At 50.6% G+C, this 27,639-nt stretch overlaps 1 protein-coding gene across 2 annotated transcripts in view; it reads left to right on the top strand.

The window, feature by feature from the left end:
* MDGA2 (MAM domain containing glycosylphosphatidylinositol anchor 2) overlaps positions 1–27,639 on the top strand; it is a 453,583-nt gene that overhangs the window by 382,390 nt on the left and 43,554 nt on the right. For both annotated transcript variants that reach the window (XM_064142804.1, XM_064142812.1), the window contains exon 10: positions 12,431–12,579. In XM_064142804.1, the coding sequence (XP_063998874.1) occupies positions 12,431–12,579 (149 nt within the window). The remainder of the gene's footprint in view (positions 1–12,430; positions 12,580–27,639) is intronic.

Raw genomic sequence — 27,639 nt, 5'->3', positions numbered from 1 at the left:
TAGATGAAGCAATTTATTTACAGCTAGCAGAATTTACAAGCAGCTATTTACAATATATACAGTTATATACAATTATATACAGTTATATACAAAGGATAAACAATACAAAAGCACAACTCCCCTCCCAGAAACCTGAGTCCCCAGGAGGGGCTCTCAAACCACCCCAACACCTCCCCCCGGCCCTCTCAACCTTACCCCAGTTCTCAGGAAGAAAAGAGGTGCAGCCAAGAGGTTAGGGAGCAAGGTTAGTAGGAGCAGGGTTAATGAGATGTGACCAGGTCTAAGGCAAAAGCAAGAGTGAGAAACAAAATGGAGAAAAAGTCTTTCTTCTTCCCAAAGTTCTCAGCGTGACTGTGAGAGAAGTTGACATCAATTGTTTTTCATTTCACTGCCCGTTATCTAGTTCTGTTACCAAAACATTCTAGCTTGCTTCAAACTAGCACAATCCACCCCTGTCTACTTCGCTCAGAGTATCGCTGAGAATTATCCAATCTAATCTAAACCAATATTTACAATAAACCAATATATACAAGTTCAGTTCACACTTCAATCAGATGTAGGTGATTCAAAAGCTCAGAACAGGGACTCCCAGATGATGTTGGGTTCGTGCTCACGTATTGTAGATTCTATTGTAGATTCTCTCAGTGTTGGGCGCCGATGTTACCTAGAACAGAAAACTCTTAACAGCTTGAATTTAAACTCTCTCAGCTAAAGTTAAATTTCTCTGTGGAATACACTGGATTTCACCATTCTCCTGCATTACCCAGTAGGTGTGACCAGGACCCTCAGCAGATACCACCCCTCGGACAGGTTTCCCTTCGCCCGAAGGAGAAAATACCCAAACAGTTTTCCCTAACAGATTCTTCTCACGTACAACAGGAACTTTATCACCGTCTACTGTTTGGACCAAATCTGATTGTGCAGGTCCTGCTCTGCTTACTGAACCTCTACTATTTACCAACCAGGTAGCTTCTGCTAAATGTTTGTCCCAGTTTTTCAGAGTTCCACCCCCCATGGCTTTTAGGGTGGTTTTCAGCAAACCATTGTAGCGTTCAATCTTCCCTGAAGCTGGTGCATAGTAGGGTATGTGATAGATCCATTCAATACCATGCTCTTTGGCCCAGTTTTTCACTAGATTGTTCTTGAAATGAGTGCCATTGTCTGACTCGATTCTTTCTGGAGTTCCATGTCTCCACAAGATTTGTCTCTCCAAACCAACAATGGTGTTACGTGCAGTAGCATGTGGAACTGGATAGGTTTCCAACCATCCAGTGCTGGCTTCTACCATCGTTAGCACATACTGCTTGCCAGAACGAGATCTAGGTAAAGTGATGTAGTCAATCTGCCAGGCTTCACCATACTTGTACTTTGACCATCTATCACCATACCATAAGGGCTTGATTCGCTTAGCCTGCTTAATAGCAGCACAAATGTCACAGTCATAGATGACTTGGGTGATAGCGTCCATGGACAAGTCAATTGACCTATCACGAGCCCATCGGTATGTTCCATCTCTGCCTTGATGTCCAGATGAGTCATGGGCCCACCGAGCTAAGAACAGCTCACCTCGGTGTTTCCAATCAAGGTCAATGTCAAGTTCAGAGTTGGTATCAACTTGAGCAATCTTAGCAGCTTGGTCTGCCTTCTGGTTATGTTGATGTTCCTCAGTGGCTCTGCTCTTAGGCATGTGTGCATCTACGTGCCGCACCTTCACTGGAATTTTCTCCAGCCGTGCATCAATGTCCTGCCATAGATCAGCACACCAGATAGGCTTTCCTTTCCTCTGCCAACCATTCTTCTTCCAGTCCTTTAGCCAACCCCATAGAGCATTGGCTACCATCCACGAGTCGGTGTAGAGGTAAAGGATAGGCCAATTCTCACGTTCAGCCACATCAAGAGCAAGTTGAACAGCTTTTACCTCAGCGAACTGACTGGATTCTCCTTCTCCATCTTTCGTTTCGGTAACTCTCCTGGTTGGACTCCAAACCGCTGACTTCCATATTCGCTTGTTCCCAACAAGACGACAGGAACCGTCTGTGAACAAAGCATAGTTCTTTTCCTGATCAGAGAGATCACCATAGGGAGGAGCTTCCTCAGCACGAGTTCTTTTCTCCTCTGGAGGTTTGGAACAGTCTGTGTCTTCCGGCCAGTTGGTGATCACCTCCACCAGACCAGGTCGGTCAAGATTACCCATTCGTGCTCGCTGGGTTATCAAAGCCATCCATTTAGACCAGGTTGCATCTGTGGCATGATGTGGTGATGAACCTTTGCCCTTGAACATCCAGTTTAGAACTGGCAGTCTAGGAGCTAAAAGCAATTGTGACTCAGTTCCAATCACTTCAGAAGCTGCTTTCACTCCCTCATAGGCTGCTAGAATCTCTTTCTCAGTTGCAGTGTAATTTGTCTCTGAACCTCTGTAACAACGTCCCCAGAAACCAAGTGGACGACCACGTGTCTCATTTGGAGCTCTCTGCCAAAGACTCCAAGTTGGACCATTGTCACTGGCAGCCGTGTACAGAATGTTCTTAATGTCCGGACCAGATCTCACAGGTCCCAAGCCCACTGCATGGACTATTTCTCGCTTAATCTGATCAAAGGCTGCTTGTTGTTCAGGTCCCCACTCGAAATTGTTTCTCTTACGAGTCACATCATGCAGAGGTTTGACAATCTGACTAAAACCAGGAATGTGTAGTCTCCAAAATCCCACCACACCAAGGAAAGAAAGTGTGTCCTTCTTACTGGTGGGAACTGCCATGGTAGAGACTTTGTTGATCACATCCTGAGGAATGTAACGGCGACCATCCTGCCACCGCACTCCCAGAAACTGAATTTCTCTGGCAGGTCCTTTGACCTTGTCTCTCTTAATGGCAAAACCTGCTTGCAACAGAATGTCAATGATTTTGTTACCTTTCTCGAAGACTTCCTCAGCAGTTTGGCCCCACACAATGATGTCGTCGATGTACTGGATGTGCTCTGGAGCTTTACCTTTCTCCAGTGCATTGTGGATGACTGAGTGACAGATGGTTGAGCTGTGTTTCCACCCCTGAGGCAAACGATTGAACTGGTACTGGATTCCTCTCCAGGTGAATGCAAACTGAGGCCTGCACTCCTTTGCTATGGGAATAGAGAAGAAAGCATTAGCAATGTCTATGGTTGCATACCATTTAGCCTCCTTTGATTCCAGCTCGTACTGGAGTTCCAGCATGTCTGGCACAGCTGCACTCATGGGTGGCGTCACCTCGTTGAGGGCACGAAAGTCAACTGTCAGTCTCCAGTCGCCCGTAGGTTTGCGCACAGGCCAGATGGGACTGTTGAAAGGTGAATGAGCTTTCTCAATGACAGCCTGACTCTCCAACTGACGAATCAGCTGATGAATGGGCAACAAAGAGTCACGGTTAGTTCTGTACTGCCTATGATGAACAGTTTGAGTTGCAATTGGCACTTCCAGGTCCTCTATGTCATGATGTCCCACAACTGCAGATTCATCAGAAAGTTCAGGTCTAACAGACAATTTCAATTTATCATCCTCAATCTCTACAGATGCTATTCCAAAAGCCCATTTGTGACCCTTAGGATCTTTGAAACAACCTTGTCTCAAAAAGTCAATTCCCAAAATGCAAGGCGCATCAGGACCAGTTACAATAGTATGTGTCTTCCACTCTTTACCAGTTAAACTGATCTCAGCCTGTACCTTAGTTAACTCTTGAGATCCACCAGTGATTCCAAAAATAGATATGGACTCTGTCCCTTTGCAATTAGATGGCAATAAAGTACACTGAGCACCTGTGTCAACTAAAGCCCTGTATTTCCGAACTCTTGAACTGCCAGGCCACCTAACGAATACATTCCAATAGATTCGGTTCTCTCCACTATCCCTTTCCTCCTCCTGGCTGGAGGCAGGGCACCCCTAATGCTGAACATGGCATGTAGGGTGTACACAGTGATTGGTGTTGTTGCGAGAGGAATTGCAACTGTTGGAACAATTGCAGTTGCTCTCAGGAGCTGAAGAAGTGACAGCTACTTTCCTGGCATTATTGCCTCTGTTTCTGCCACTCTGCAGATCCCTGACTCTCTTTGAAAGAGCTGAAGTAGGTTTACCATCCCATTTGTTCATGTTCTCCCCGTATGTGTCACGCAGAAGTATCCACAGTGACGCACGTGATTGCTGCTGTCTGGGTGGAATTTGTCTCCTCCTAGGCTGGAATTGCCTTGCAGGAGGTGGGCGTCTGTTCCTGATGGCAGAAACATTCACCCATTCAGATGATGCAGGAACGGTATCTTTTACCAGATTGGTAATGTTTTTGAGATCCTCCTTCAGTTCTTTCATGCTCTCCTTAATGCCATCTCTAATTTTCTCAAAGTAAACGCTTCGGGCCCCGCGGGACACTCAGCTAAGAGCATCGAGGGGGCGCCGAGAGGCAGGGGCTGGGACAGGCGGTGGCTCGCCTCGCGGCGGACCGCCAGCTCGATCCCAAGATCCAACTACGAGCTTTTTAACTGCAGCAACTTTAAGATACGCTATTGGAGCTGGAATTACCGCGGCTGCTGGCACCAGACTTGCCCCACGTTGGGCGCCAATAAAAAAATGTGATGGTTTGGGGGTTACCCCGCCCCCCCACACTTTTGTATTTGCCCCAGCTAACTCAGACGGACCCTGGGAATATAGATGAAGCAATTTATTTACAGCTAGCAGAATTTACAAGCAGCTATTTACAATATATACAGTTATATACAATTATATACAGTTATATACAAAGGATAAACAATACAAAAGCACAACTCCCCTCCCAGAAACCTGAGTCCCCAGGAGGGGCTCTCAAACCACCCCAACACCTCCCCCCGGCCCTCTCAACCTTACCCCAGTTCTCAGGAAGAAAAGAGGTGCAGCCAAGAGGTTAGGGAGCAAGGTTAGTAGGAGCAGGGTTAATGAGATGTGACCAGGTCTAAGGCAAAAGCAAGAGTGAGAAACAAAATGGAGAAAAAGTCTTTCTTCTTCCCAAAGTTCTCAGCGTGACTGTGAGAGAAGTTGACATCAATTGTTTTTCATTTCACTGCCCGTTATCTAGTTCTGTTACCAAAACATTCTAGCTTGCTTCAAACTAGCACAGGAGGTCTAGGCTGGATGTTAGGAGGAAGTTCTTCACAGAGAGAGTGATTGGCATTGGAATGGGCTGCCCAGGGAGGTGGTGGAGTCACTGTCCCTGAAGGTGTTGAAGCAAAGCCTGGCTGGGGCACTTAGTGCCATGGTCTGGTTGACTGGCATGGGCTGGGTGCTAGGTTGGGCTGGATGATCTTGGAGGTCTCTTCCAACCTGCTTGATTCTATGATTCTATGAAAGGACTACCAGCATCATCCAGTCCAACCTTCATCCCTGCATCCTTCATCACTAGACCACAGCCTCAAGCACCACATCCACTCCTTCTGAAACTGCCTCACTGTTAGGTGGTTGATGAATGCAGCATCTTGGCCATCTCTGTTGTATAATAGTAGCACATCTGCACTTCAGCTTATCATGACAGGCAGCTCAGTATAAGAGATGATCAGGGGTGGTTTGCACTTTATACCATCAGCTATAAACCTTGATGGAGGGAAAAGAAAATAACATCAACCCAGAGATTTACAAATGTGTCTCCCCTTCGGTGCATTCAGCTCCAGACCATTCTGTCTTCTGAAATGCAAGGAGAGGATAAATCCTAAACCAAACAATACATTTAAGAGGAGTGAAATATTAGGAGAGACACAGTTGGATGAGGAATGCTGCCTGTTTCTGGGCTCTGTTTTATGACAGGGTAGTTATTTTGTGGAGGGCTTTCAAGAAGAAAGAGTAGATGCTCTGCTCTTTATTTGCATAAGTGAAAGGAAATAGATGTCTTCTCCTACATCTAACTCCTCCTCTCAACCTACTTGTTTAGTCTGGTGAAAGAGAAGCTGGGAGGAGTGCAGTCCCCCTTTCAGGGTATATAAACACATGTTTGGAATGCAATAAATGGATTGGGTTGGGTTTGCTTGTATCAGGCAGAGGGACCTTGCCAGGCTGGATGGGTGAGCAGAGGCCAGTGGGATGAGACTGAACAAGGCCAAGTGCAGGGTTCTGCACTTTGGTCACAACAACCCCAAGCAGCACTGCAGGCTGGGGACAGAGTGGCTGAGAGCAGCCAGGCAGAGAGGGAGCTGGAGGTGCTGGTAGAGAGTAGTTGAAGATAAGGCAGCAGTGTGCCCAGGTGGACAGGAGAGCCAATGGCATCCTGGGCTGGCTCAGGAGCAGTGTGGGCAGCAGGACAAGGGAGGTTCTTCTGCCCCTGTGCTCAGCACTGCTCAGGCCACACCTTGAGTGCTGTGTCCAGTTCTGGGCTCCTCCATTGCAGGGAGATGTTGAGGTGCTGGAAGGTGTTGAGAGAAGGGCAGCAAGGCTGAGGAGGGGCCTGGAGCACAGCCCTGTGAGGAGAGACTGAGGGAGCTGGGGGTGTGCAGCCTGCAGAAGAGGAGGCTCAGGGCAGAGCTCACTGCTGTCTGCAGCTGCCTGCAGGGAGGCTGTAGCCAGGTGGGGTTGGGCTCTTCTGCCAGGCAACCAGCAACAGAAGAAGGGGACACAGCCTCAAGTTGTGTTGGGGGAAGTATGGGCTGGATGTTAGGAGGAAGTTGTTGTCAGAGAGAGTGATTGGCATTGGAATGGGCTGCCCAGGGAGGTGGTGGAGTCACCGTGCCTGGAGGTGTTGAAGCAAAGCCTGGCTGGGACACTTAGTGCCATGGTCTGGTTGACTGGATAGGGCTGGGTGCTGGATAGTTTGTGCTGGATGATCTTGGAGGTGTCTTCCAACCTGGTTGGTTCTATGATTCTTTGATTCTCCCCATCTCTTCTGATGCTTATGGCATTCAGTCCTGGCAGGGGAGACCTCACTGCTCTCTATAATTCCTTAAAAGGAAGTTGAAGCCTGGGGTGGAGAGAGGGGAAAGTTGGTCTCTTCTCCCTAGCATCAGGTGACAGAATGAGAGGAAAGGGTCTGAAATTCTGCCAGGGGAGGTTCAGGTTGGACATTGGGAACTATTTCTTTCTGGCAGGAGTGGTCAGACATTGGTCTTTTGCAACCAGGTGATGTTGTGGTTCTATTTAAGTGCATCAGTTCTCTTCTGTTCAGGAGACTGCTTAGGTGTCCTCTGAGATCTCAGTGCTGCTGTGGGATGTTGATGGAATTTGATGGTAGGCAGCTGAGGTAGCTTTTCTCTTGTTTCCCAGTTCCATATTGTTCATGTCTAATGCTGGAAGAGGTTGCCCACAGATGTGGATGAGGCCCCAGCCCTGGAGGTATTCAAAGTCAAACTTGCAGGGGCTCTAAGCATCCTGCTCTAGTTGCAGATGTCCCTGCTGACTGCAGGTGGTGTTGGACTGGATGACCTTTAAGAGTCCCTCCCAACCCAAGGCATCCTGTTGATTCTGTGAGTGACAACAGCAGAGTATCTTCTGTGGACACCTTCTGTAGTTTTAGAATCACAGACTCAGAGAATTTCTTAGACTGGTTCAGACTGGAGAGGAGGAGGAAACTTTTGACAGTGAAGGTGGTGAGACCTTGTCCCAGTTGGCCCAGAGATGTTGAAGAAATGAAAATACTCCTCTGTGGCAAAAGAGCTGTTACAGAGTCACACAATTCCTTAGCTTGGCAAAGACCTCCAAGCTCATGGAGTCCAAGCATGAGTCTCACACTGACAAGTCCTTGACTAACCCAAACCCCTCAGCACAACATCTCATCACTATGAAGTGCTAGGGTTGGAAAGGAGCACCAGCATCAGCCAGTCCAACCTTCATCCCAGCAGCCTTCAGCACTAGACCACAGCCTCACACAGCCACTCTCCTTTGAAACTCCTCCATGGATGATGACTCCACCACCTCCCTGGGCAGCCTGTGCCAGTGCCTGACCACCTGCTCAGGAAAGAACTTCCTCCCAACAGCCAACCTGAACCTCCCCTGATGCAACTTGAGGTCATTTCCTCTTCTCCTAAGCACTTCACCTTGATGAAGGAGCACTTCATCCCTAGAAAAGAGAAGCTTCTCATTTCTGTGCCTCTCCAGCAAGTCCTGAGGGAGGAAAATTTAATTGCCTGATATTTTCAGTGTCTGTTAAGGCAACCTGAACTCCAGTTTAGGGCTTCATTAGCAGAGACTGTATTTAATTAATGCCTCCCTCTATGCTCACACTGCAGGAATTGGAGTAACTGTGACACTTGAGGCTTTGCCAGAGAGAGGATCCCTGGCACAGCTGGATCTGGAGGCTATTGTTTGTTTTCCTTTCAAGAACAAAGCCTTTAATTTTGTCACCTTCTGAACGTGAAGCATGTGCAAAGGGAAAGGAGGTTGAGGTGTAAAAGTGGAGTAAGGAGAAGGAACACCAAAAGCAGCTGTGTTCCTGTGGGCTGGTTCTTGTGTGAAACAAAAAGTCATAAGCAGACCAAATGTTTCTGTTGGAAGCCTTCTGAAATACAGTGTGGCTTGCTCCCTGGCATGCTTGTGGAGGCCACCCAGCATGAGCTGGGTTTGGGTTGGAATCATAGAATCACAGAGTGTCAGGGGCTGGAAGGGACCTCCAAAGCTCATCCAGTTCAACCCCTCTGCCAGAGCAGGATCTCCTAGAGCAGATCACACAGGAACACAGCCAGGCAGGTTTGGAAGATCTCCAGGGAGGGAGACTCCACAGCCCCCCTGGGCAGCCTCTTCCAGTGCTCTGTCACCCTCACAGGGAAAAAAATCCTCCTCATGTTTCCATGGAACTTCCTCTGCCTCAGCTTCCACCCAGTGCCCCTTGTGCTGTCCCTGGGCATCACCCAGCAGAGCCTGGCTCCAGCCTCCTGCCACTCACCTGCACATCTTGATAACCACTGCTGAGGTCACCTCTCAGTCTCCTCCTCTGCCAGCAGCACAGCCCCAGCTCCCTCAGGCTCTCCTCCTAACAGAGCTGTTCCATTCCCTTGAGCATCTTTGTGGCTCTGTGCTGGACTCTCTCAAGCACTTCTATGTCCCTCTTGAACTGGGGAGCTCAGAACCAGACACAGTACTCCAGATGTGGTCTCACCAGGGTTTGGAATCTGGAAATGATGAAGGTGTTGGGGGCCACCTGGCAAGCCCAGGCAGGCTGATGACATGTCTCACATCTCCAAAGCCAGGTTGGATGGGGCCTTGAGCAAGCTGATCCAGTGGAGGGTGTCCCTGCCAATGCCAGGGGGAGCTCAAAACTAGATGGTCTTCCAACCCAAACCGTTCTATGACTCTATGAATCTGTTTCCCCTGTACTCCAAAACACTTCTCAGCTTTCTTTCACCTCTGAAGTCTGCCACTTAAGGTCTTAATGGTGCATTGTGAATTTTCCAACGTCTCCATTCTCAGCAGACAGCTCTTCAGTTTGGAGGGATTTAGGATAATGCAGCTCTTCATGAGTCCTCATTATTTCTCTGGAGGTGACTGTTTTGTTGTTCAAGTGGCCATATTGTGCCAAGCATCTAATGATGGCTCCTTTCTGTGGCCTCCCTGAGATGCCCATTATGGCCACCTGAAGGATAAGGAGAGAGGAGTATAATTTACATTCAGCATGAGGTCTTCTCCTTTATTTTTGCTCCACCTAAACAAGGCAGACAAACCTTTCCCACCACTGATCCTCTGCTGGCTCCTCTTACCTTTCTTTTTCTTCCTTTTAAAGCAGCAGCTATTGCCTTCTTGATTTTCCCCTTGGAGTGGTGGTGTTTGGGACTTCAGAGCTGCTGTGTCTGCTCTGGTCTGATCTAATTGAGCATGCATCCTCATTGGGCAGTTGGCAGAAATGTCTTCACTTTGAGATGAAATGCCTGGTGGCAAGGGTTGGCACACTTAAAAGCTGGATGGATGAGAAGATTGGTGCACATCACAGGCAGGGGGAGTTTGAAACTAGATGATCTTTAAGGCTCCTTCAAACCCAAACCATTCTGTGAATCTATGAGTCTCTTTTGTCCCTTTTCATTTTCATGTCTTAGAATCATAGAATCATAGAATCAAGCAGGTTGGGAGAGACCTCCAAGCTCATCCAGTCCAACCTATCCCCCAGCCCTATCCAGTCAACCAGACCATGGCACTAAGTGCCTCATCCAGTCTTTTCTTGAACACCTCCAGGGATGGTGACTCCACCACCTCCTTAACAATCTTCCCTCCTCTTCTCACCACCCTTCTGCATGACTGAAATCTTGGAGTTTCTGAGCCAAAAGGGCTCTGATCAGCACTAGTGAGGCCACATCTGGAGGAGTGGGTGCAATTCTGGGCTCACCCAGTCCAAGAATGAAAGAGAACACAGTACAGAAAAGGGCTCTAAAGATGTTGAGTGGCCTGGAGCATCTCTGTGAGAAGGAAAGGCTGTGAACCCTGGGGCTGTGGAGCCTGGAGAAGAGGAGGCTCAGGGCAGACCTCATTGCTGCCTACAACTACCTGAAGGGAGGCTGTAGCCAGGTGGGGTTGGTCTCTTCTGCCAGGCATCCAGCAACAGAACAAGGGGACACAGCCTCAAGTTGTGCCAGGGGAGGTCTAGGCTGGATGTTAGGAGGAAGTTGTTGTCAGAGAGAGTGATTGGCATTGGAATGGGCTGCCCAGGGAGGTGGTGGAGGCACCGTCCCTGGAAGCTCTTAAGAAACGTGAGGGCATGGCACTCTGGGACATGGTTTAATGGCCAGGATGGTGTTGGGTTGATGGTTGGACTCGATGACCTTAAGAAGCCTTCTCCAACAGAAGCAATCCCAGGTTTCTGTGATGCTCCATCTCTAAAGGCTGAAGGTTAGAACAACCTCGTGGTGAAATGCTGATGCAGCCAAGGTGCGCTCTGAGATGCTGTTGTCCTCTGTGGTATCCATCGAGGTGCTTAGCTAAAATAATGCCCTCTGACAGTGTGCACATCCATGCTGCTCTGAAGGACAACTTGTGTGCATTTTCACTTGGGGATCTGCAGAGGAGGAGATGTGGCAGAGGAGAAGGCAGCTGTCGCTGGAAATAGCCGTCTTGTGCTCCCAGCCCACGGGTGTCAGCTCGTGTTATTCGTGCCAGGTAGAGCAGCTGTCACTGGGTCTTGCTCTGCTCACTGTAGGGCAGATTGCTTTGATATCTCTATTTTAGGCAGCTGGGCCATGAAAAATTAGTTGGGTGGCTCCAGCTTGTCATAAGTAGCTCTGAGGGCTGATCAGAGGGCTGCAGCAGCTCTACTGTGAGGATAGGCTATGAGAGTTTAGGGCTCTGCAGCCTGGAGAAGGCTTCCAGGAGACCTTGGAGTGGCCTTGCAGGATCTGAAGGGGGCTCCAGAAGGGCTGGAGAGGGACTACTGTTAAGGTCTTGTCATGCCAGGACAAGGAGGAATGGGTTTAAAGTGGCAGAGGAGAGATTGAAAGTGGCTGTTAGGAAGAAGTTGTTTGCAGTGAGGGTGGTGAGACACTGGCACAGGTTGCCCAGGGACGTTGTGATCTTTTATAACCTTCTGTGCTTCTGTGCTCCACAACCTCCCTGGAGGTGTTCAAGGGCAGGCTGGATGAGGCCTTGAGCAACCTGTTCTAGTGGGAGGTGTCCCTGCCTATGGCAGGGGGTTGGAACTGGCTGAGCTTTGAGGTCCCTTCCAACCTAAACCATTCTATGACTTTGAGAATTTTTACCCTCCCATGCCCAAACCTGGTCCGTGGATGCCACTGAGGAGTCATTATCAGGTCTTAACAATTCCTATCTAGATCTAAGGAGTGGAGGACAAGAGGATGAGGACAGACTCTTCTCAGTGGTGCCCAGTGACAGGGCAAGGAGTGATGGGCACAAACTGGAACTCAGGAGGTTCCATCTGAAAATCTTGTTTGGTGTGAGGGTGCTGGAGCCCCACAGCAGGCTGCCCAGAGAGGCTGTGGAGTCTCCTTCTCTGGAGAGATTCCAAACCCACCTGGATATTGTGAATGTGGGACTTATTTGGTGTGAGGGTGCTGGAGCCCTGCAGCAGCTGCCCAGAGAGGCTGTGGAGTCTCCTTCTCTGGAGAGATTCCAAACCCACCTGGATATTGTGAATGTGGGACTTATTTGGTGTGAGGGTGCTGGAGCCCTGCAGCAGCTGCCCAGAGAGGCTGTGGAGTCTCCTTCTCAGGAGAGATTCCAAACCCTCCTGGACACAGTGATGCTGGGCTAGCTGCTGTGAGTGACCCTGCTTTAGCAGGGGAATTGGACTGGATGGTCCCCTGAGGTCCCTTCCAAACTGCACCATTAATGTCAGTCACTGACTGGCAAACCATTGCCATGAACCCTTCACAGAGTTCCCAGCTGTGTTTCTGGAGGAGTATATTGAACACAGTATCTCCAAAATTGAATGGAGAAGGCAGTTGGTGGTTGGATCCCAAAGTGGCTGCCTGACCATTCTCTAGTTTCTTTACCTTCCCTCTCTTTTGCTCCCCCCATCTCCTGCAGGCAAAGCCTACGCTCCTGAGTTCTACTATGACACCTACAACCCACTGTGGCAGAACAGACCTCGAGTCTACTCCTACAGCCTCCAGTGGACCCAGATGAATCCTGACGCTGTGGATCGCATCCTCGCCTATCGCTTAGGGATCAGGCAGGTGAGAGAAGAGACTGGGTCGTGCAGGCCATGCTGCTTGAGCCTGCTGAGCTCTGTCGTGACTGCTGGGCCTTGATTTTACTTTGTTTGGGTTTAGCTTTACTCTATATGTCTTTAATGTTTTAGTCCTTGTACTTAGCGCTTTTTTCTCCCTTCCCTTCCCTTCCCTTCCCTTCCCTTCCCTTCCCTTCCCTTCCCTTCCCTTCCCTTCCCTTCCCTTCCCTTCCCTTCCCTTCCCTTCCCTTCCCTTCCCTTCCCTTCCCTTCCCTGACCCTTCTCCCTCCCCTTCCTCTAACCCTTCCCCTGACCCCTCCCTCTTCCTCTTCCACTGACATACCCTTCCCCTGACCCTCCTCCTCCCTCTTCCTCTTCCCCTGACCTTTCCCTTTCCCCTCACTTTCCCCTAACCCTTCACCTTCCTCTTCCCCTTCCTCTAAACCTTCCACTTCCCCTGACCGTTCCCCTTCCTCTTCCTCTGACCCTTCCCCTTCCTCTTCCCTTCCCCTTCCCTTACCCTAACCCTTCCCCCTCGCCTTCCTCTAACCCTCCCTCTTCCTCTTCCCCGACCCTTCCCTTCCCTTGACCCTTCCTTTCCCCTAACCCTTCCCTCCTCCCTTCCCCTAACCCTTCCTCTTCCCCGACCCTTCTCCTCTCCCTTCCCCTTCTCTCCCCCTTCCCTCCTCTCCCCTTCCCTTCCTTTTTGCTTTTCCTTCCTCCTCTCCTCAGACTTGCTGTACTTCGTGTACTTCTTCCTTCCTCTTTATTTCCTGTGTTTCTCCTCCTCCTCCTCCTCCTCGAGGGTTTGCAGCCATCTTGCAGCAGTCCTCTGCCTCTTGCAGATCCTGGAAACTCATTTGCACATTGGCAGGGTGAAAGGCAGAGATTAAAGAGCTGCTCCTCAGAGGCTTTGCAGAGGCTGTGGCTCCAGATATGCATGAAAGAAGCCTGCAGTGAAATCAACCTTTTTTATCTCTCTGTGTGTATCTGCAGAGCTTTGACCAAGTCTTCCATGTAAACAGATCAATATAAGGGCAGTTGTAGCTTTCCTCCACGGTGATCCTAGAGAACCAAGATGTTAGAGTGATGGTAGTGATGCCTTTGTGGACATTTTGAAGGCTATTGCTACAAAACCTGAGTTAAAGGGAAAGAACCAATCCATGCACTGACTGATCCCTTGGAGAATGGCAACACCTCTGCTGCCCTTTGCAGGGTGGAGTGGGATTTGCATGTTCCTACAGCAAAGGCCATGTGAAATCTCATCATTTTATGTTTTAAAGCAAGAAAATGATTGTGGTGTCACAGCACTTCTTCATGACAGGTCCATGACAAACTCTGTGAGTATAGCAGGGCTTGACTTGACTTGCCTGAGGTTTGCCATTTGTAGGTTAGCTCAAGAAATAAGATGTAGCTTTAAGTGAACTTTCCTTGCTATGAGCATTTTCCTTGACCATCACATCAACCTCCAAATCCTGTATTTTCAGGTGGGCTCCTTCAAGGGGCAGGCCCAGGCTGGCCACCAGAGTAGTCCCAGAGGGTTTCATGAAGCCCTCTGCCTGCCAAAGGGAAGAAAAAGGGAAGAAGGGAGAGAGACTGACAGGTTGGGAAAGAAACTCAACCAGCTGGGATGGAAAGAAGAATCATAGAATCATAGAACCAACCATATTGGAAGAGACCTCCAAGCTCATCCAGCCCAACCTAGCACCCAGCCCTACCCAGTCATCTAAACCATGGCACTAAGTGCCCCAGCCAGACTTTGCTTCAACACGACCAGGCATGGCGACTCCAGCACCTCCCTGGGCAGCCCATTCCAATGCCAATCACTCTCTCTGTGAAGAACTTCTTCCTAACATACAGCCTGGACCTCCCCTGGCACAGCTTGAGACTGTGTCCCCTTCTTCTGTTGCTGCTTGCCTGGCAGAAGAGCCCAACCCCACCTGGCTACAGCCTCCCTGCAGGCAGCTGCAGGCAGCAATGAGCTCTGCCCTGAGCCTCCTCTTCTGCAGGCTGCACACCCCCAGCTCCCTCAGCCTCTCCTCACAGGGCTGTGCTCCAGGCCCCTCCCCAGCCTTGCTGCCCTTCTCTCAACACCTTCCAGCACCTCAACATCTCCCTGCAATGGAGGAGCCCAGAACTGGACACAGCACTCAAGGTGTGGCCTGAGCAGTGCTGAGCACAGGGGCAGAAGAACCTCCCTTGTCCTGCTGCCCACACTGCTCCTGAGCCAGCCCAGGATGCCATTGGCTCTGCTGCCCATCTGGGCACACTGCTGCCTCATCTTCAGCTACTCTCTACCAGCACCCCCAGCTCCCTCTCTGCCTGGCTGCTCTCAGCCACTCTGTCCCCATCCTGTGGTGCTGCTTGGGGTTGTTGTGGCCAAAGAGGAGAACCCTGCACTCGGCCTTGTTCAGTCTCATCCCATTGGCCTCTGCCCACCCATGCAGCCTGCTAAGGTCCCTCTGCAGGGCTCTCCTACCATCCAACAACTCCACAGGTGCTCCTATAATCCCATGGAACAGACACACAATCCCATGGAACAGATACACAGAGACACAAAGCAAGAGCCAGGCCCTGATGACAGTGATGACACCACTAGCACCACTGATGCTGGGGGCAGGCACTGGGCAAGTCCCAGACTGGACTCAGCAGCAGATGGGAACCGGATTCAGGAGCTGGGTTTGGAAAATGGATTCAGGAACACAGGGATTAGGATGGAAGGCAGAAGGGACAGAGTCCTGCTGGCATACTGACCAGGGAAGAAGAGGCTTGACCCTGGGGTTTCCTCAGCTTGCTTCTGAAGATGCCATCCATGGGATACAGTCTCTTGTTAGGCAGTTGAGGGGCACCTGTCCTGTAATGTTTTGCTGCTTACTTGTGAGAATCCATCTGATGTTGTTTGCCCCTTGGTTTGCTCTCTTCCACTCTATTTACTTTTCTTTAACTACCACCACAATTGATTGACTTAAATAGAAGATGTTTGGTTTTTCAATGCAGGAAATAATAGTTTGTGGAGGGAGAGGGAGATTGAGGGATTAAGAAGGATCTTTGAAGAGGTATATTTTAGATAAAGAAGTGCAGAAAGTGATTTCCTATCCCTGATCTCCAACTGAGATGAGCTTTTTAATCTGCAAAGTAAATACACTGTTTGAATGTGGTGTTTATGCTGAGTAGATGGAGATTTTGGGTTGCATAACTTCTGTGATGGTTGTGGAGCTGACTGGGACATTTAAAAGAGAAGGCTCCAGAAAGACTTTAGAGCAGCTTTCCAATATCTGAAGGGGGCTACAGGAGAGCTGGGGAGGGACTTCTTGCAAAGCCTTGTGATGGCAGGACAAGGGGCAATGGGTTTGGGCAGGAAGAGGGGAGATTTAGTCTGGAGATTGGGAAGAAATTCTTTGCGGTGAAGGTGGTGAGACACTGGAACAGATTGTGCAGGAAGGTTGTAAGTGCCTCCTCCCTGGGAGGTGTTCCAGGCCAGGCTGGATGATGTCTTGAGTGACCTGGGCTAGTGGAAGGTGTCTCTGCCCATGGCATGGGGTTTGGAACTGGCTGAGCTTTGAAGTCCCCTCCAACCCAAACCATTCCACGATGCTATGATATGTGCAGGCAAGGGCTTTGATACCTGGAGGCTGCTGCCTGTTCTTCACTCAGACTTTGCCTCTGCTGGGCTCTAACTTGTCTGGATGTTAGGTGGAAGTTCTTCACAGAGAGAGTGATTTGCCATTGGAATGGGCTGCCCAGGGAGGTGGTGGAGTCGCTGTCCTTGGAGGTGTTCAAGACTGGATGAGACACTTAATGCCATGGTCTGGTTGATTAGCTAGGGCTGGGTGCTAGGTTGGGCTGGATGATCTTGGAGGTCTCTTCCAACCTGGTTGATTCTATGATTCTGTGATCATAGTGAGCAGTCAACCCATTATCACCATGGCCATTAAATCATGTCACATGTGTGCCATATCCACATGATTCATGAGCACTTCCAGGAACGGTGACTCCACCACCTCCCTGTTCCAGTGCCTGACTACTCACTAACCCAAACATTAAAATGATCCAACCACTAACCCAGCACTGCCAGGCCACCACTAAACCAGTCTGGAGAAGAGGAGGCTGGGTGAAGAGACAGGGCTGGGTGCTAGGTTGGACTGGATAAGCTTGGAGGTCTCTTCCAACCTGCTTGATTCTATGAATCTATGAAAATCTGTGCCTTTTAAGGCCTGTTTATGCAACTATTTGCATCACTGGGCACAAGTCAGTCCTGTTATTCCCAGTACCCAAGTGGAATGATTAAATTAAAAGGAGAATTTACTGAAGTAAGTTAATATATGAGGAAATTAATTGCATTAGGATTTTTTAGCTTCTTCTCCCTCCCCCCCCCCCCCCCCCCCCCCATTTTAATTTATTTTTAATTACCTATTTATATAATCACCAGAGTTACTATACTCTAATTTGCTTGACAACACTCTCTGTCAGGCTAATCAAAATGTTTTCCTTTCCTCTGTCTGAAGCCACATATCAAACGTGGGTGATTTGGAACCTCCTGAGCCACCCGGACACACTCATCCGTTATTGCAGCAATTGCCACTGGAAATAAAAAGGCTGAGAATTAACTTCTTCAGTATCTTTGCTTTGGCACCTACCAGCAAATTGCATCTCAAACAAGAAGGACATGGAGGTTCTAGAGAGGAGCCAAAGAAGTGCAGTGAAACTGGTGGGGGGTTTAGAGCACAGGTCTTGTGAAGAGCAGCTCAGGCATCTGGGGTTGTTTAGCCTGGAGAAGAGGTCAAGGTGAGACTTTCTGGCTCTCTACAAGTCCCTGAAGATTGGAGCCTGGTGGGCCTGGGTGTCTTCTCCCAGGAAACAAGTGATAGGGCAAGAGGGAGTAGCCTCAAGTTGCACCAGAGAAAGTTTAGGCTGGATATGAGGAACAAGTTTAGGTTGGATATGAGGAACAAGTTTAGGTTGGATATCAGGAACAGTTTTAGGTTGGATATGAGGAACAAGTTTAGGCTGGATATGAGGAACAAGTTTAGGTTGGATATGAGGAACAAATTTAGCCTGGATGTGAGTCCAACCTCCAGGCCCTTCAGCAGCTGGGAGACTCCATTGGACTCTCTTCTGTAGCTTCCTATCTCTCTAGACATGAGTGATCCAGAGGTGAAGTCAAGACTCCAGATGTGGCCTCTCTAGAGCAGAGCAGAAGGGGAGGAGAGCCTCCCTTAGAACCAGTGTTAATCAGGTTGGAAAAGACCTTCAAGATTGAGTCCGACCAATCACCTGACACCTTCTGATTAACTAACCCATGGCACACAGTGCCTCATGCAGCCTCCTCTTAAACACCTCCAGGGATGAGGACTCCACCACCTCCCCGGGCAGCCCATTCCAATGCCAAACACTCTTGCTGTGAAGAACTTTCTAACATCCATCCTGAACCTGCCCTGGCACAGCTTAAGTCATGTGTTTGTCACTGGCTTTTACTGTGTTTTTTTTAGTTAAGAATAATAATCTGGAAAAAGAAACCAAAACAAAACACACCAAAAAAAGGCTAAGCATCCTCAAGGAGTAGCAGAAAGCACCACCCATGGCTGTGCAGGATCCCCCACAGAAAGAGAGGTTTTGGTGGAAGGGAAGCTCTGAGCTGAGGAGCAGCCTTCAGCACAGCATGATGGTATTGGGAGGGAAAAAAGTGACTGCTCTTAATCTTCCTTTTAATCTCCTTAATGCATTGCACAGTGCTGCCAGCAGGCTCTGCAGAGAGTCAGGAGGGTGGGAGCTGCTTTGGGTTCCATTATCTCTATTAGCTTTATCTGATCAGTAAATTGCTTTAGGATTGAGAGTGCTAAAATCAGAGTTACCTGACATCTGTGGTGTTGCTTCACAGGCAGAGTCTTTCTTAGAATCATAGAATCAAGCAGGTTGGAAGAGACCTCCAAGATCATCCAGCCCAACCTAGCACCCAGCCCTGGCCAGTCAAGCAGACCATGGCACTAAGTGCCCCAGCCAGGCTTTGCTTCAACACCTCCAGGGACGGCGACTCCGCCACCTCCCTGGGCAGCCCATTCCAATGCCAATCACTCTTGCTCTGAAGAAATTCTGCCTAACATCCAGCCTAGACCTCCCCTGCCACAACTTGAGATTGTGTCCCCTTGTTCTGTTGTTGGTTGCCTGGCAGAAGAGCCCAAGCCCACCTGGCTACAGCCTCCCTGCAGGCAGCTGCAGGCAGCAATGAGCTCTGCCCTGAGCCTCCTCTTCTGCAGGCTGCACACCCCCAGCTCCCTCAGCCTCTCCTCACAGGGCTGTGCTCCAGGCCCCTCCCCAGCCTTGCTGCCCTTCTCCAAGCACCTTCCAGCACCTCAACATCTCCCTTGAATTGAGGAGCCCAGAACTGGACACAGCACTCAAGGTGTGGCCTGAGCAGTGCTGAGCACAGGGGCAGAAGAACCTCCCTTGTCCTGCTGCCCACACTGCTCCTGAGCCAGGCCAGGATGCCATTGGCTCTCTTGGCCACCTGGGCACACTGCTGCCTCATCTTCAACCTACTATCCACCAGTACCTCCAGGGCCTTTTCTTCCTAGTTAAGAACAGGCTAAGAGTGTTGGAGTTGTTCAGCCTGGGGAAGGGAAGGCTCAAGGGAGAGCTTCCTGTGACCTTCCAGCACTTAAATGGGGCCAAGGTCAATTGTGTGAGGGTCATGAAGCCAAATGCTGGGTCCTGCACTTTGCTCCAGGCTGGGGGCAAAGTGGCTGGAAACTGGCCAGTGCTAAAAGCTGTTTGCCAGCAGATGCAGATGATCTACTGTGTGGCCAGTTGTCCAAGAAGGCCACCAGCATCCTGGCTTGGATCAGCAATGGTGTGGCCAGAAGGACTAGGAAAGAGGTTGTCCTTCCTTATTCAGCACTGATGAGGCCACACCTTGAGTGCCAGGTTCAGTTTTGGGCCCCTCACTCCAAGAAACACATTGAGGTGCTGGAGTGTGTCTAGTTGGTGAAAGGTCTAGAGAACAGGTCTGGTGAAGAGCAGATGAGGGAACTGAGGTTCAGCCTGGAGAAAAGGCGGCTGAGAAGAGACCTTCTGGCTCTCTGCAGCTCCCTAGAAGGAGGCTGGAGTGAGTTGGGAGTTGATCTCTTCTCTATCAGGTGATAGAATGAGAGGAAATGGCCTCAAGTTTTACCAGAGGTGGTTTAGATTAGATATTAGGGGGGGAAAATAATCACTGGAAGAGAGATCAGGCATTGAAACAGGTTGCCCAGGAAGGTGCTGGAGTTAGCAGACCTAGAGACAGTCAAGAAATGCATAGACATGGCACTATGGGACACAGGCTAGTGGGCATGTTGGTGTTGGGATGATGATTAGTCACAGAATCACAGCATGTCAGGGGCTGGAAGGGACCTCCAGAGCTCATCCAGTCCAACCCCCTTGCCAGAGCAGGATCTCCTAGACCAGCTCACACTGCAACACCACATCTGCCTCTTTCCACCCTGCCCCCACCCCATTTTGCCCCTATTTTCCCTCCTAACCCAGAGCACCTGAGCTCTGCTGGAGTCTCCTCCCACCCCAGGTGTGACCACTTTGCCCTCCCTCCCCACTCCCCTTTATAACTGGCCCCAGCAAAGGCAAGCCCTAAGCTTGCCCAGCTGGGCAGAGGGATCCTCCTCCCATCATTGCTGGTGAGTACCCATGGTGCACAGTGGGTGAATGGTGGAGGGGACCAAAGGCCGGGGGGCCTGGTGGCCCCCCGGTTAGGTAGGGATAGGCTTCATGATTCTAACACAGATTTGTCAGGGCTGGAAGGCACTTTAAGGAGCTCCAAGCTCTTTGCCATAGGCAGAGAACACCTCACACTAGCTCCTGTTGCCCAGAGCCTGATCCAGCCTGGCCTTAAAACTCTCCAGCTCAGCCTGTGTGAAATGCCTTTGCTGCTCCCTGGGATAAATTGATGCCTGCCCCATTGTAAGGCAGAGCTGCACAGGCTTTGCCTTTCTGATAATGCTGCAAAGGTAGCCTCACTTCCACCTCAGACACAGAGTGTCAGGGGCTGGAAGGGACCTGGAAAGCTCATTCAGTCCACCCTCCCTGCCAGAGCAGGATCTTCTATACCAGATCACAGAGGAACATGTCCTGGTGAGTTTGGGATATCTCCAGAGAGGGAGACTCAGCAACCCGCCCTGGGCAGCCTGTTCCAAAAAGCTGATGAGCTCAGAGATCTGTTTCAACCTCAGTGATTCCATAAGAAAGAGGGTGCCCTGGTGTGGCTGGGACAGGACACCAAGCTGGCTTTGGGCTCCCTGGTTTAAGAGGGACAGGGATTCACTGGAGAGAGTCAAAAGGAGGGCTATGAGGATGTTTAGGGGTCTGGAGCACTGCCTGATGAGGAGAGGCTGAGGGAGCTGGGGGTGTGCAGCCTGGAGGCTCAGGGGTGACCTCGTTGCTGCCTACAGGTACCTGAAGGGAGGCTGTAGCCAGGTGGGGTTGGGCTCTGCTGCCAGGCAAGCAGCAACAGAAGAAGAGAACACAGTCTCAAGCTGTGCCAGAGGCTGTCTAGGCTGGATGTTAGGAGGAAGTTGTTGTCAGACAGAGTGATTGGCATTGGAATGGGCTGCCCAGGGAGGTGGTGGAGTCCCCACCCCTGGGCATGTTGAAGCAAAGCCTGGATGAGGCACTTAGTGCCATGGTCTGGTTGATTGGCTAGGGCTGGGTGCTAGGTTGGGCTGGATGAGCTTGGAGGTCACTTTCAGCCTGCTTGATTCTATGATCTTTGGAAGGGACCTCAACCTAAACCATCCTAGGACTCTCTACTGACAGGCTCCCCATTTCCTCCTCCTCCTCCCAAGGGCTGCGAGCTGCCCCCAAGATTCTCACACTGCATTTTGTTTCGGATGTTGCGGTGAAGTTTTATTTCCCTTACAGTTGTTTCTGCACATATGAAGTGATTTGTAGCAAGATAGAGTAAGGAGTGCTGCATGTGAAGGCAGGTTTCTCATTGATTTTTTTGTTGTTGTTGGGCTTGGTAAATTGAATTGGAGACACAGTGATTCCTGTTGTACAATTTTCAGTCTCGGGTACTGATACCTCCTGTGGTTGTTCCTTACAGGGCTGAGGTTTGATTTGTCAAAGTAGCAAGCTGAACATGTGTTCCCAAGTACAAATAAGGCTCTGCTTGCTGTCACTGCATGGAAACTAGACAAGAAAGCCTCATCCCCATCATTACTTTGTCCTCAGAAGGGTTGTCAAGCTTTTGAACAGGCTGCCCAGGGAAGTGATGGAAGCCGAATGGCTGGAGAGGTTTCAAAGCTGTGTGTACCTGGAGCTGAGGGACATAAACCAAACATAGACTATGAGCCACTGTGTGCCCTGGTGGCCAAGAAGGCCACACCTGGAGTACTGCATCCAGTTCTGGGCCCCTCAAGTCAAGAGAGATGTTTAGGTGCTGGAAGGTGTTGAGAGAAGGGCAGCAAGTCTGGGGAGGGGCCTGGAGCACAGCCCTGTGAGGAGAGGCTGAGGGAGCTGGGGGTGTGCAGCCTGCAGAAGAGGAGGCTCAGGGCAGACCTCATTGCTGTCTGCATCTGCCTGAAGGGAGGCAGTAGCCAGGTGGGGTTGGTCTCTTCTCCCAGACAGCCAGCAACAGAAGAAGGGGACACAGCCTCAAGCTGTGCCAGGGGAGGTCTAGTCTGGATGTTAGGAGGAAGTTGTTGTCAGAGAGAGTGATTGGCATTGGAATGGGCTGCCCAGGGAGGTGGTGGAGTCACCATCCCTGGAGGTGTCCAGATCAATAAAGATGTTGGACAGGACTGTGCCCAGCACTGTTTCTTGAAGCACACCACTGGTGGCGGCTGCCAACTGGATGTGGCACAATTGCCAGGATCACCTTCATCATCCAAACAAGGCTGTGTTTTTCTTCACGTTGTCGAGCTGCCCGTGGTGAGAACGTGCTCCACTTGCAGTGCAAACACCAGCAGAGCTGATAAGATGGGCTCTGTGTTTTCCTGATGGTGCTTTCACCCTGCTGCTCTGGAGTTGCCCACTGAATGCTAACAGCAGGCAGGCAGCGGTTTGATGCTGATCAGATGCAGGTTTAAGATGAAAGATGTGATTGCCTGGCAATCTTTTTCATTTCTCTGCCTTATTCTGGAGATGAATTCCTGTAATGCAGAAACATTTAAAGGGAAATACTAATCCCTTAATGACAACAGCCCTGGTAGTGGATTTTTCTGACAGTCAAGTATTTCCTGCTCTGGTGAGGCCACACATGGAGCACTGGGTTCAATTCTGGGCTACCCAGTTCAAGAGAGGCAGGAAACTACTGTGCTGAGTCTAATGGAGGCTGCAAAGATGCTAAGGGGCCTGGAGCTTCTCTGTGAGGAGGGAGGGCTGAGAGACATGGGGCTGTTTGGCCTGGAGAAGAGCAGCCTGAGAGGGGATCTGATCAATGCTCAGCCAGAGATAAAGGACTTGTGCATGTCAAGAGGATGGAGACAGACTCTCGTTGGTGATGCCCAGCAACAGGACAAGAGGCAATGGGCACAAACTGGAACCCAGGAGGCTACATGTGAAGAGGAGAAACTTGTTTAGCTCTTCCAACTGCCAGCACTTAGCAGGGAGTCCTCATCTGTCTTCAGGAAAAGAACATCTTTAAATCCATGGTGGAGTTGCTGTCCCTGGAGGTGTTCAGGCAAATCCTGGCTGAGGCACTTAGTGCCATGGTCTGGTTGATTGGACAGGGCTGGGTGCTAGGTTGGGCTAGGTGAGCTTGGAGGTCTCTTCCAACCTGCTTGATTCTATGATTCTGTGGGTGTTGCAAGAGTGCAGCCATACAGGTGAGCTAAGGAGCAGCTGACTTGGACTTTTTCAGCCTGCAGAGGAGGGGGCTGAGGGGAGACCTTCTTGCTTTCTGCTGCTCCCTGTGGGGAGGTTGTGGCGGAGTGGCTGTCACTTTCTTCTCCTTAATACCAGGTGATAGAGTAGGAGAAGACAGCCTCGAGCTGTGCCAGGGGAGGTTTGGATTGATTGCCCTTCTTTGCTCCTGCTCCAGCACCTCAATGTCCCTCCTAGACTGTGGTGACCAAAACTGGACACAGGACTCGAGGTGTGGTCTCAGGAGTGCAGAGTACAGGGCATGATCACCTCCCTACTCCTGCTGCTCACACCACTGCTGATCCAGGCCAGGATGCTGTTGGCCTTCTGTTAGCTCCCTTAGCATCTCCCCATTGCATTGGCACAAGCAGTTCTGGCCAACGTTTATCTTCTGAGCTCCATGACCTGTTTCCAAAGCCACTCAGGGTGAATGCCTGCTGAAGCAGTTAGATCTGTTTGAGGTCTGCCTGGGTTTTCCCTGGTGCTCCCATTGAGTGCAGTTACAGTAGGAGTGCTGCAGGTCTTCAGATGTGAAAAAGAAACAAATGAGATGGATTGAGCATGTACTAATGATCAGAGCTGAGATTCCACCAGCATGGCTCCTGTGAGCAGCCTCAATGACTGTAAGGTGCAGGACAGAGCCCAGGGATGGGAGCTCTGCAGACAAAGGATGTCTTGCTGGGATGTTCCATCATCTCTTGTCTCTCCAGCTTTCTCTTTACCTTTGCATCCTAGAATCACAGACTGGTTTGGGCTGGAAGGAACAAGATCCATCCCTGCAGTCAGCAGGGACCTCTGCAACTGCAGAAGGTTGCTCAGAGTCCCAAATAACCTGACTTGAAATGGTTCTAGGGAGGGGGCTTCTACCACCTCTCAGGGCAATATAGAACAGAGTCTCACCACCCTTGAGGGCAAACATTTTTCCCTTCTCTCCAGTCTGAATCTCCCTCTTCTAGTTCACCCCTTGGCCTGTCACAACAGGCCCTGCTCAAAAGTCTGTCCCCAGCTTTCTCACTGGCCCCTTGAAGCAGTGAAAGGCCACCAGAAGGTCTGCCTGGAGCCTTTTCTTCTCCAGGCTGAACAACCCCAACTCTCTCAGCCTGGCCTCACAGCAGAGAGCTTCCAGCCCTCCCATCATTGCTATGAACTCTTCTGGCCCCACTCCCAACAGGTCTCTGCTGTGCTGATGACCCCAGAGCTGACCCCAGCACTGCAGGTGGGGTCTGAGCAGAGTGGAGCAGTGTTCCACATACTGCCCACTCTGCTGGGGATCAGCCCAGCAGATAATTGACCTTCTGCAGTGGTGGCAACTTAGTGAACATCCAACAAAGCTACAGTCTTCTCTGGCTGGCTCTCAAACAACAGACACTGCCCTCCTGTCACTACTCAAGTCATTTTCTTGTCATGTCTAGAAGCTGCTTCAGAATTGTTTCCCAGGAGGTGGAGGCACCATCCCTGGAGGTGTTCAAGTAGCTCATGGGCATGGCACACTTTGGGACATGGCTTGGTGGCCATGGTGGTGTTAGGCTGACAGTTGGACTTGATGACATTAGAGGTCATTTCCAAATGAAGCAATTCTATGAGGCAATAACTGCACAGTGACAAATGAATGAGTGGAGTTGAACTCAGGATGATAAAACTCAGCCCTCCAAATGCAGGGCACGTTGGTGCCTCGTTGCTTAGTCAGTGCTGTTTCAACCAGCAAGGCTGTCTTGGGGAAATGAAGTGGAAAAACAAGGCTGCAGTTTAAACCACCTACACAAGTCTCTGCATAAATGGATCAAGGTGTAACAACGTGGGAAGACAAATACCCCATGCCAGAGTGCATGGCAGCAGGGAACAGGCTGGCTTGGCTTAGCTTCCTAACCAAAACTGTCCCTAGGAAATGAGTCCAGAGCAGGGCCAGGAGGATGCTCAGAGGGCTGCAGCAGCTCTGCTGTGAGCACAGACTGAAAGAGTTGGGGCTGTGCAGGCTGCAGAAGAGGAGGCTCCCAGGTGACCTTCTTGTGGCCTTCCAGGATCTGAAGGAGGCCTCCAAAAAAGCTGGGGAGGGACTTTTTAGGCTGTGAGGGAGTGACTGGACTGGGGGGAATGGAGCAAAGCTGGAGGTGGGGAGAGTCAGAGTGGCTGTGAGGAGGAAGTTGTTGAGCATGAGAGTGGTGAGAGGCTGGAATGGGTTTCCCAGGGAGGTGGTTGAGGCCCCATGGCTGGAGGTGTTTAAGGCCAGGCTGGCTGAGGCTGTGTGCAGCCTACTGTAGGGTAGGGTGTCCCTGCCCATGGCAGGGGGGTTGGAAGTGGCTGCTCCTTGTGGTCCCTTCCAACCATGACTGATTCTGTGATTCTCTGCAGCCTGGAGAAGAGAAGGCTTCCAGGAGACCTTGGAGTGGCCTTCCAGTATCTGAGGGGGGCTACAGGAGGGCTGGGGAGAGACTATTGACAAGGTCTTGTCATGACAGAAAGAGAAGGAATGGGTTTAAAGCAGCAGAGGGGAGATTGAAAGTGGCTGTTAGGAAGAAGTTGTTTGCAGTGAGGGTGGTGAGACACTGGCACAGGTTGCCCAGGGAGGTTGTGGGGCACAGAAATACAGAATGTGATCAAAGATTCTGTGCTCCACAACCTCTTTGGAGGTGCTCAGGACCAGATTGGATGAGGCCTTGAGCGACCTGTTGTAGTGGGAGATGTCCCTGCCTATGGTGGGGTGGGGAGAGGGTTGGGGGGGTTGGAACTGGCTGAGCTTCCAGGTCCCTTCCAACCTAACCCGTTCTGTGATTATCAGATATGATTGTTGTAACAAAGAGAGACTGAGAGCCCTGGGGCTGCTCAGTCTGGAGAAGAGAAGGCTCAGAGGAGATCTGATCAATGTCCATAAATACCTGAGGGGTGGGGGTCCAGCGCCTGGGGCCAAGCTCTTTTCCCTGGTCAGCAGCATTAAGACAAGGAGCAGCAGCTACAAACTGGAACAGAGAAGGATTCACCTCAACATGAGGAGAAACTTTACAGTGAGGGTGACAGAGCCCTGGAGCAGGCTGCCCAGAGAGGTTGTGGAGTCTCCTTCTCTGGGGACTTTCAAACCCCACCTGGATGCTTTGCTGAGCAAGCTACCCTAGGGGATCCTGCCCTGGCAGGGGGGGTTGGACTGGGTGATCTCTGCATGTCCCTCCCAACCTCTGGAGTTCTGTGGTTCGGTGATTTCTGAAACAGTGAAGGCAGTTGCAGCATGAGGAGATAGGAAGTGGATACTGGATGCTTGATGAAGTCCTCCAGATGGAAATGTGATGGTGTAGATCAGCTGCAGAACACAGATGCTTCACAGTGGGGTGCTCATCTGCTTTGTGAAAAGCTGGCTGGGTTGTGTTCAATTTGGCCATAGAATCATGGAATCAGTCTGGGTTGGAAGGGACCACAAGGATCATCCAGTTCCAACCCCCTCCCCTGCCATGGGCAGGGATACCTCATGCTAGATCAGACTGGCCACAGCCTCATCCAGCCTGGCCTTAAACACCTGTGTTCAGATTTGGGCTCCCCAGTTGAAGAAGGACAGGGATCTGCTGGAGAGAGTTCAAGGGAGGGCTGTGAGGATGATGAGGGGACTGGAGCACTGCCTGATGAGGAGAGGCTGAGGGACCTGGGGCTGCTTAGTCTGGAGAAGACTGAGAGGGGATCTAATAAATGTTTATCACTGTCTGAGGGCTGGGGGTCAGGAGGAGGGGGACAGGCTTTGCTCACTGCTCCCTGGGATAGGACAAGCAGCAATGGATGGAAGCTGCAGCACAGGAGGTTCCAGCTCAACACAAGGGGCAACTTCTTTCCTGTAAGGGTCCCAGAGCACTGGCACAGGCTGCCCAGAGAGGTTGTGGAGTCTCCTTCTCTGGAGACTTTCCAGGCCTGTCTGGATGTGTTCCTATGTGACCTGAGCTAGATTGTATGGTCCTGCTCTGGTAGGGGAGTTGGACTTGCTGACCAGTTTGTGTCCCTTCCAACCCCTGACATCCTGTGAGCCTATGACCTCCAGAGATGAGGCTTCCACCACCCTGGGCAACCCATTCCATGTTCTCTCCATCCTCATGCTGAACAACTTCTTCCTAACATCCAGTCTGAATCTACCCATTTCTTCCTTGGTTCCCTAACCCAGTCCTTTCACTCCCTGACAGCCTAAAAAGTCCCTCCCCAGCTTTCTTGTAGCCCCCTTAAGATACTGACTTGACACAATAAGGTCACC

This window comes from Pogoniulus pusillus, chromosome 1 (assembly GCF_015220805.1).
Source record: "Pogoniulus pusillus isolate bPogPus1 chromosome 1, bPogPus1.pri, whole genome shotgun sequence".
NCBI lineage: Eukaryota > Metazoa > Chordata > Aves > Piciformes > Lybiidae > Pogoniulus > Pogoniulus pusillus.
Note: the sequence above shows the minus strand (reverse complement) of the source record. Positions and strands in the feature narration are given on the sequence as shown.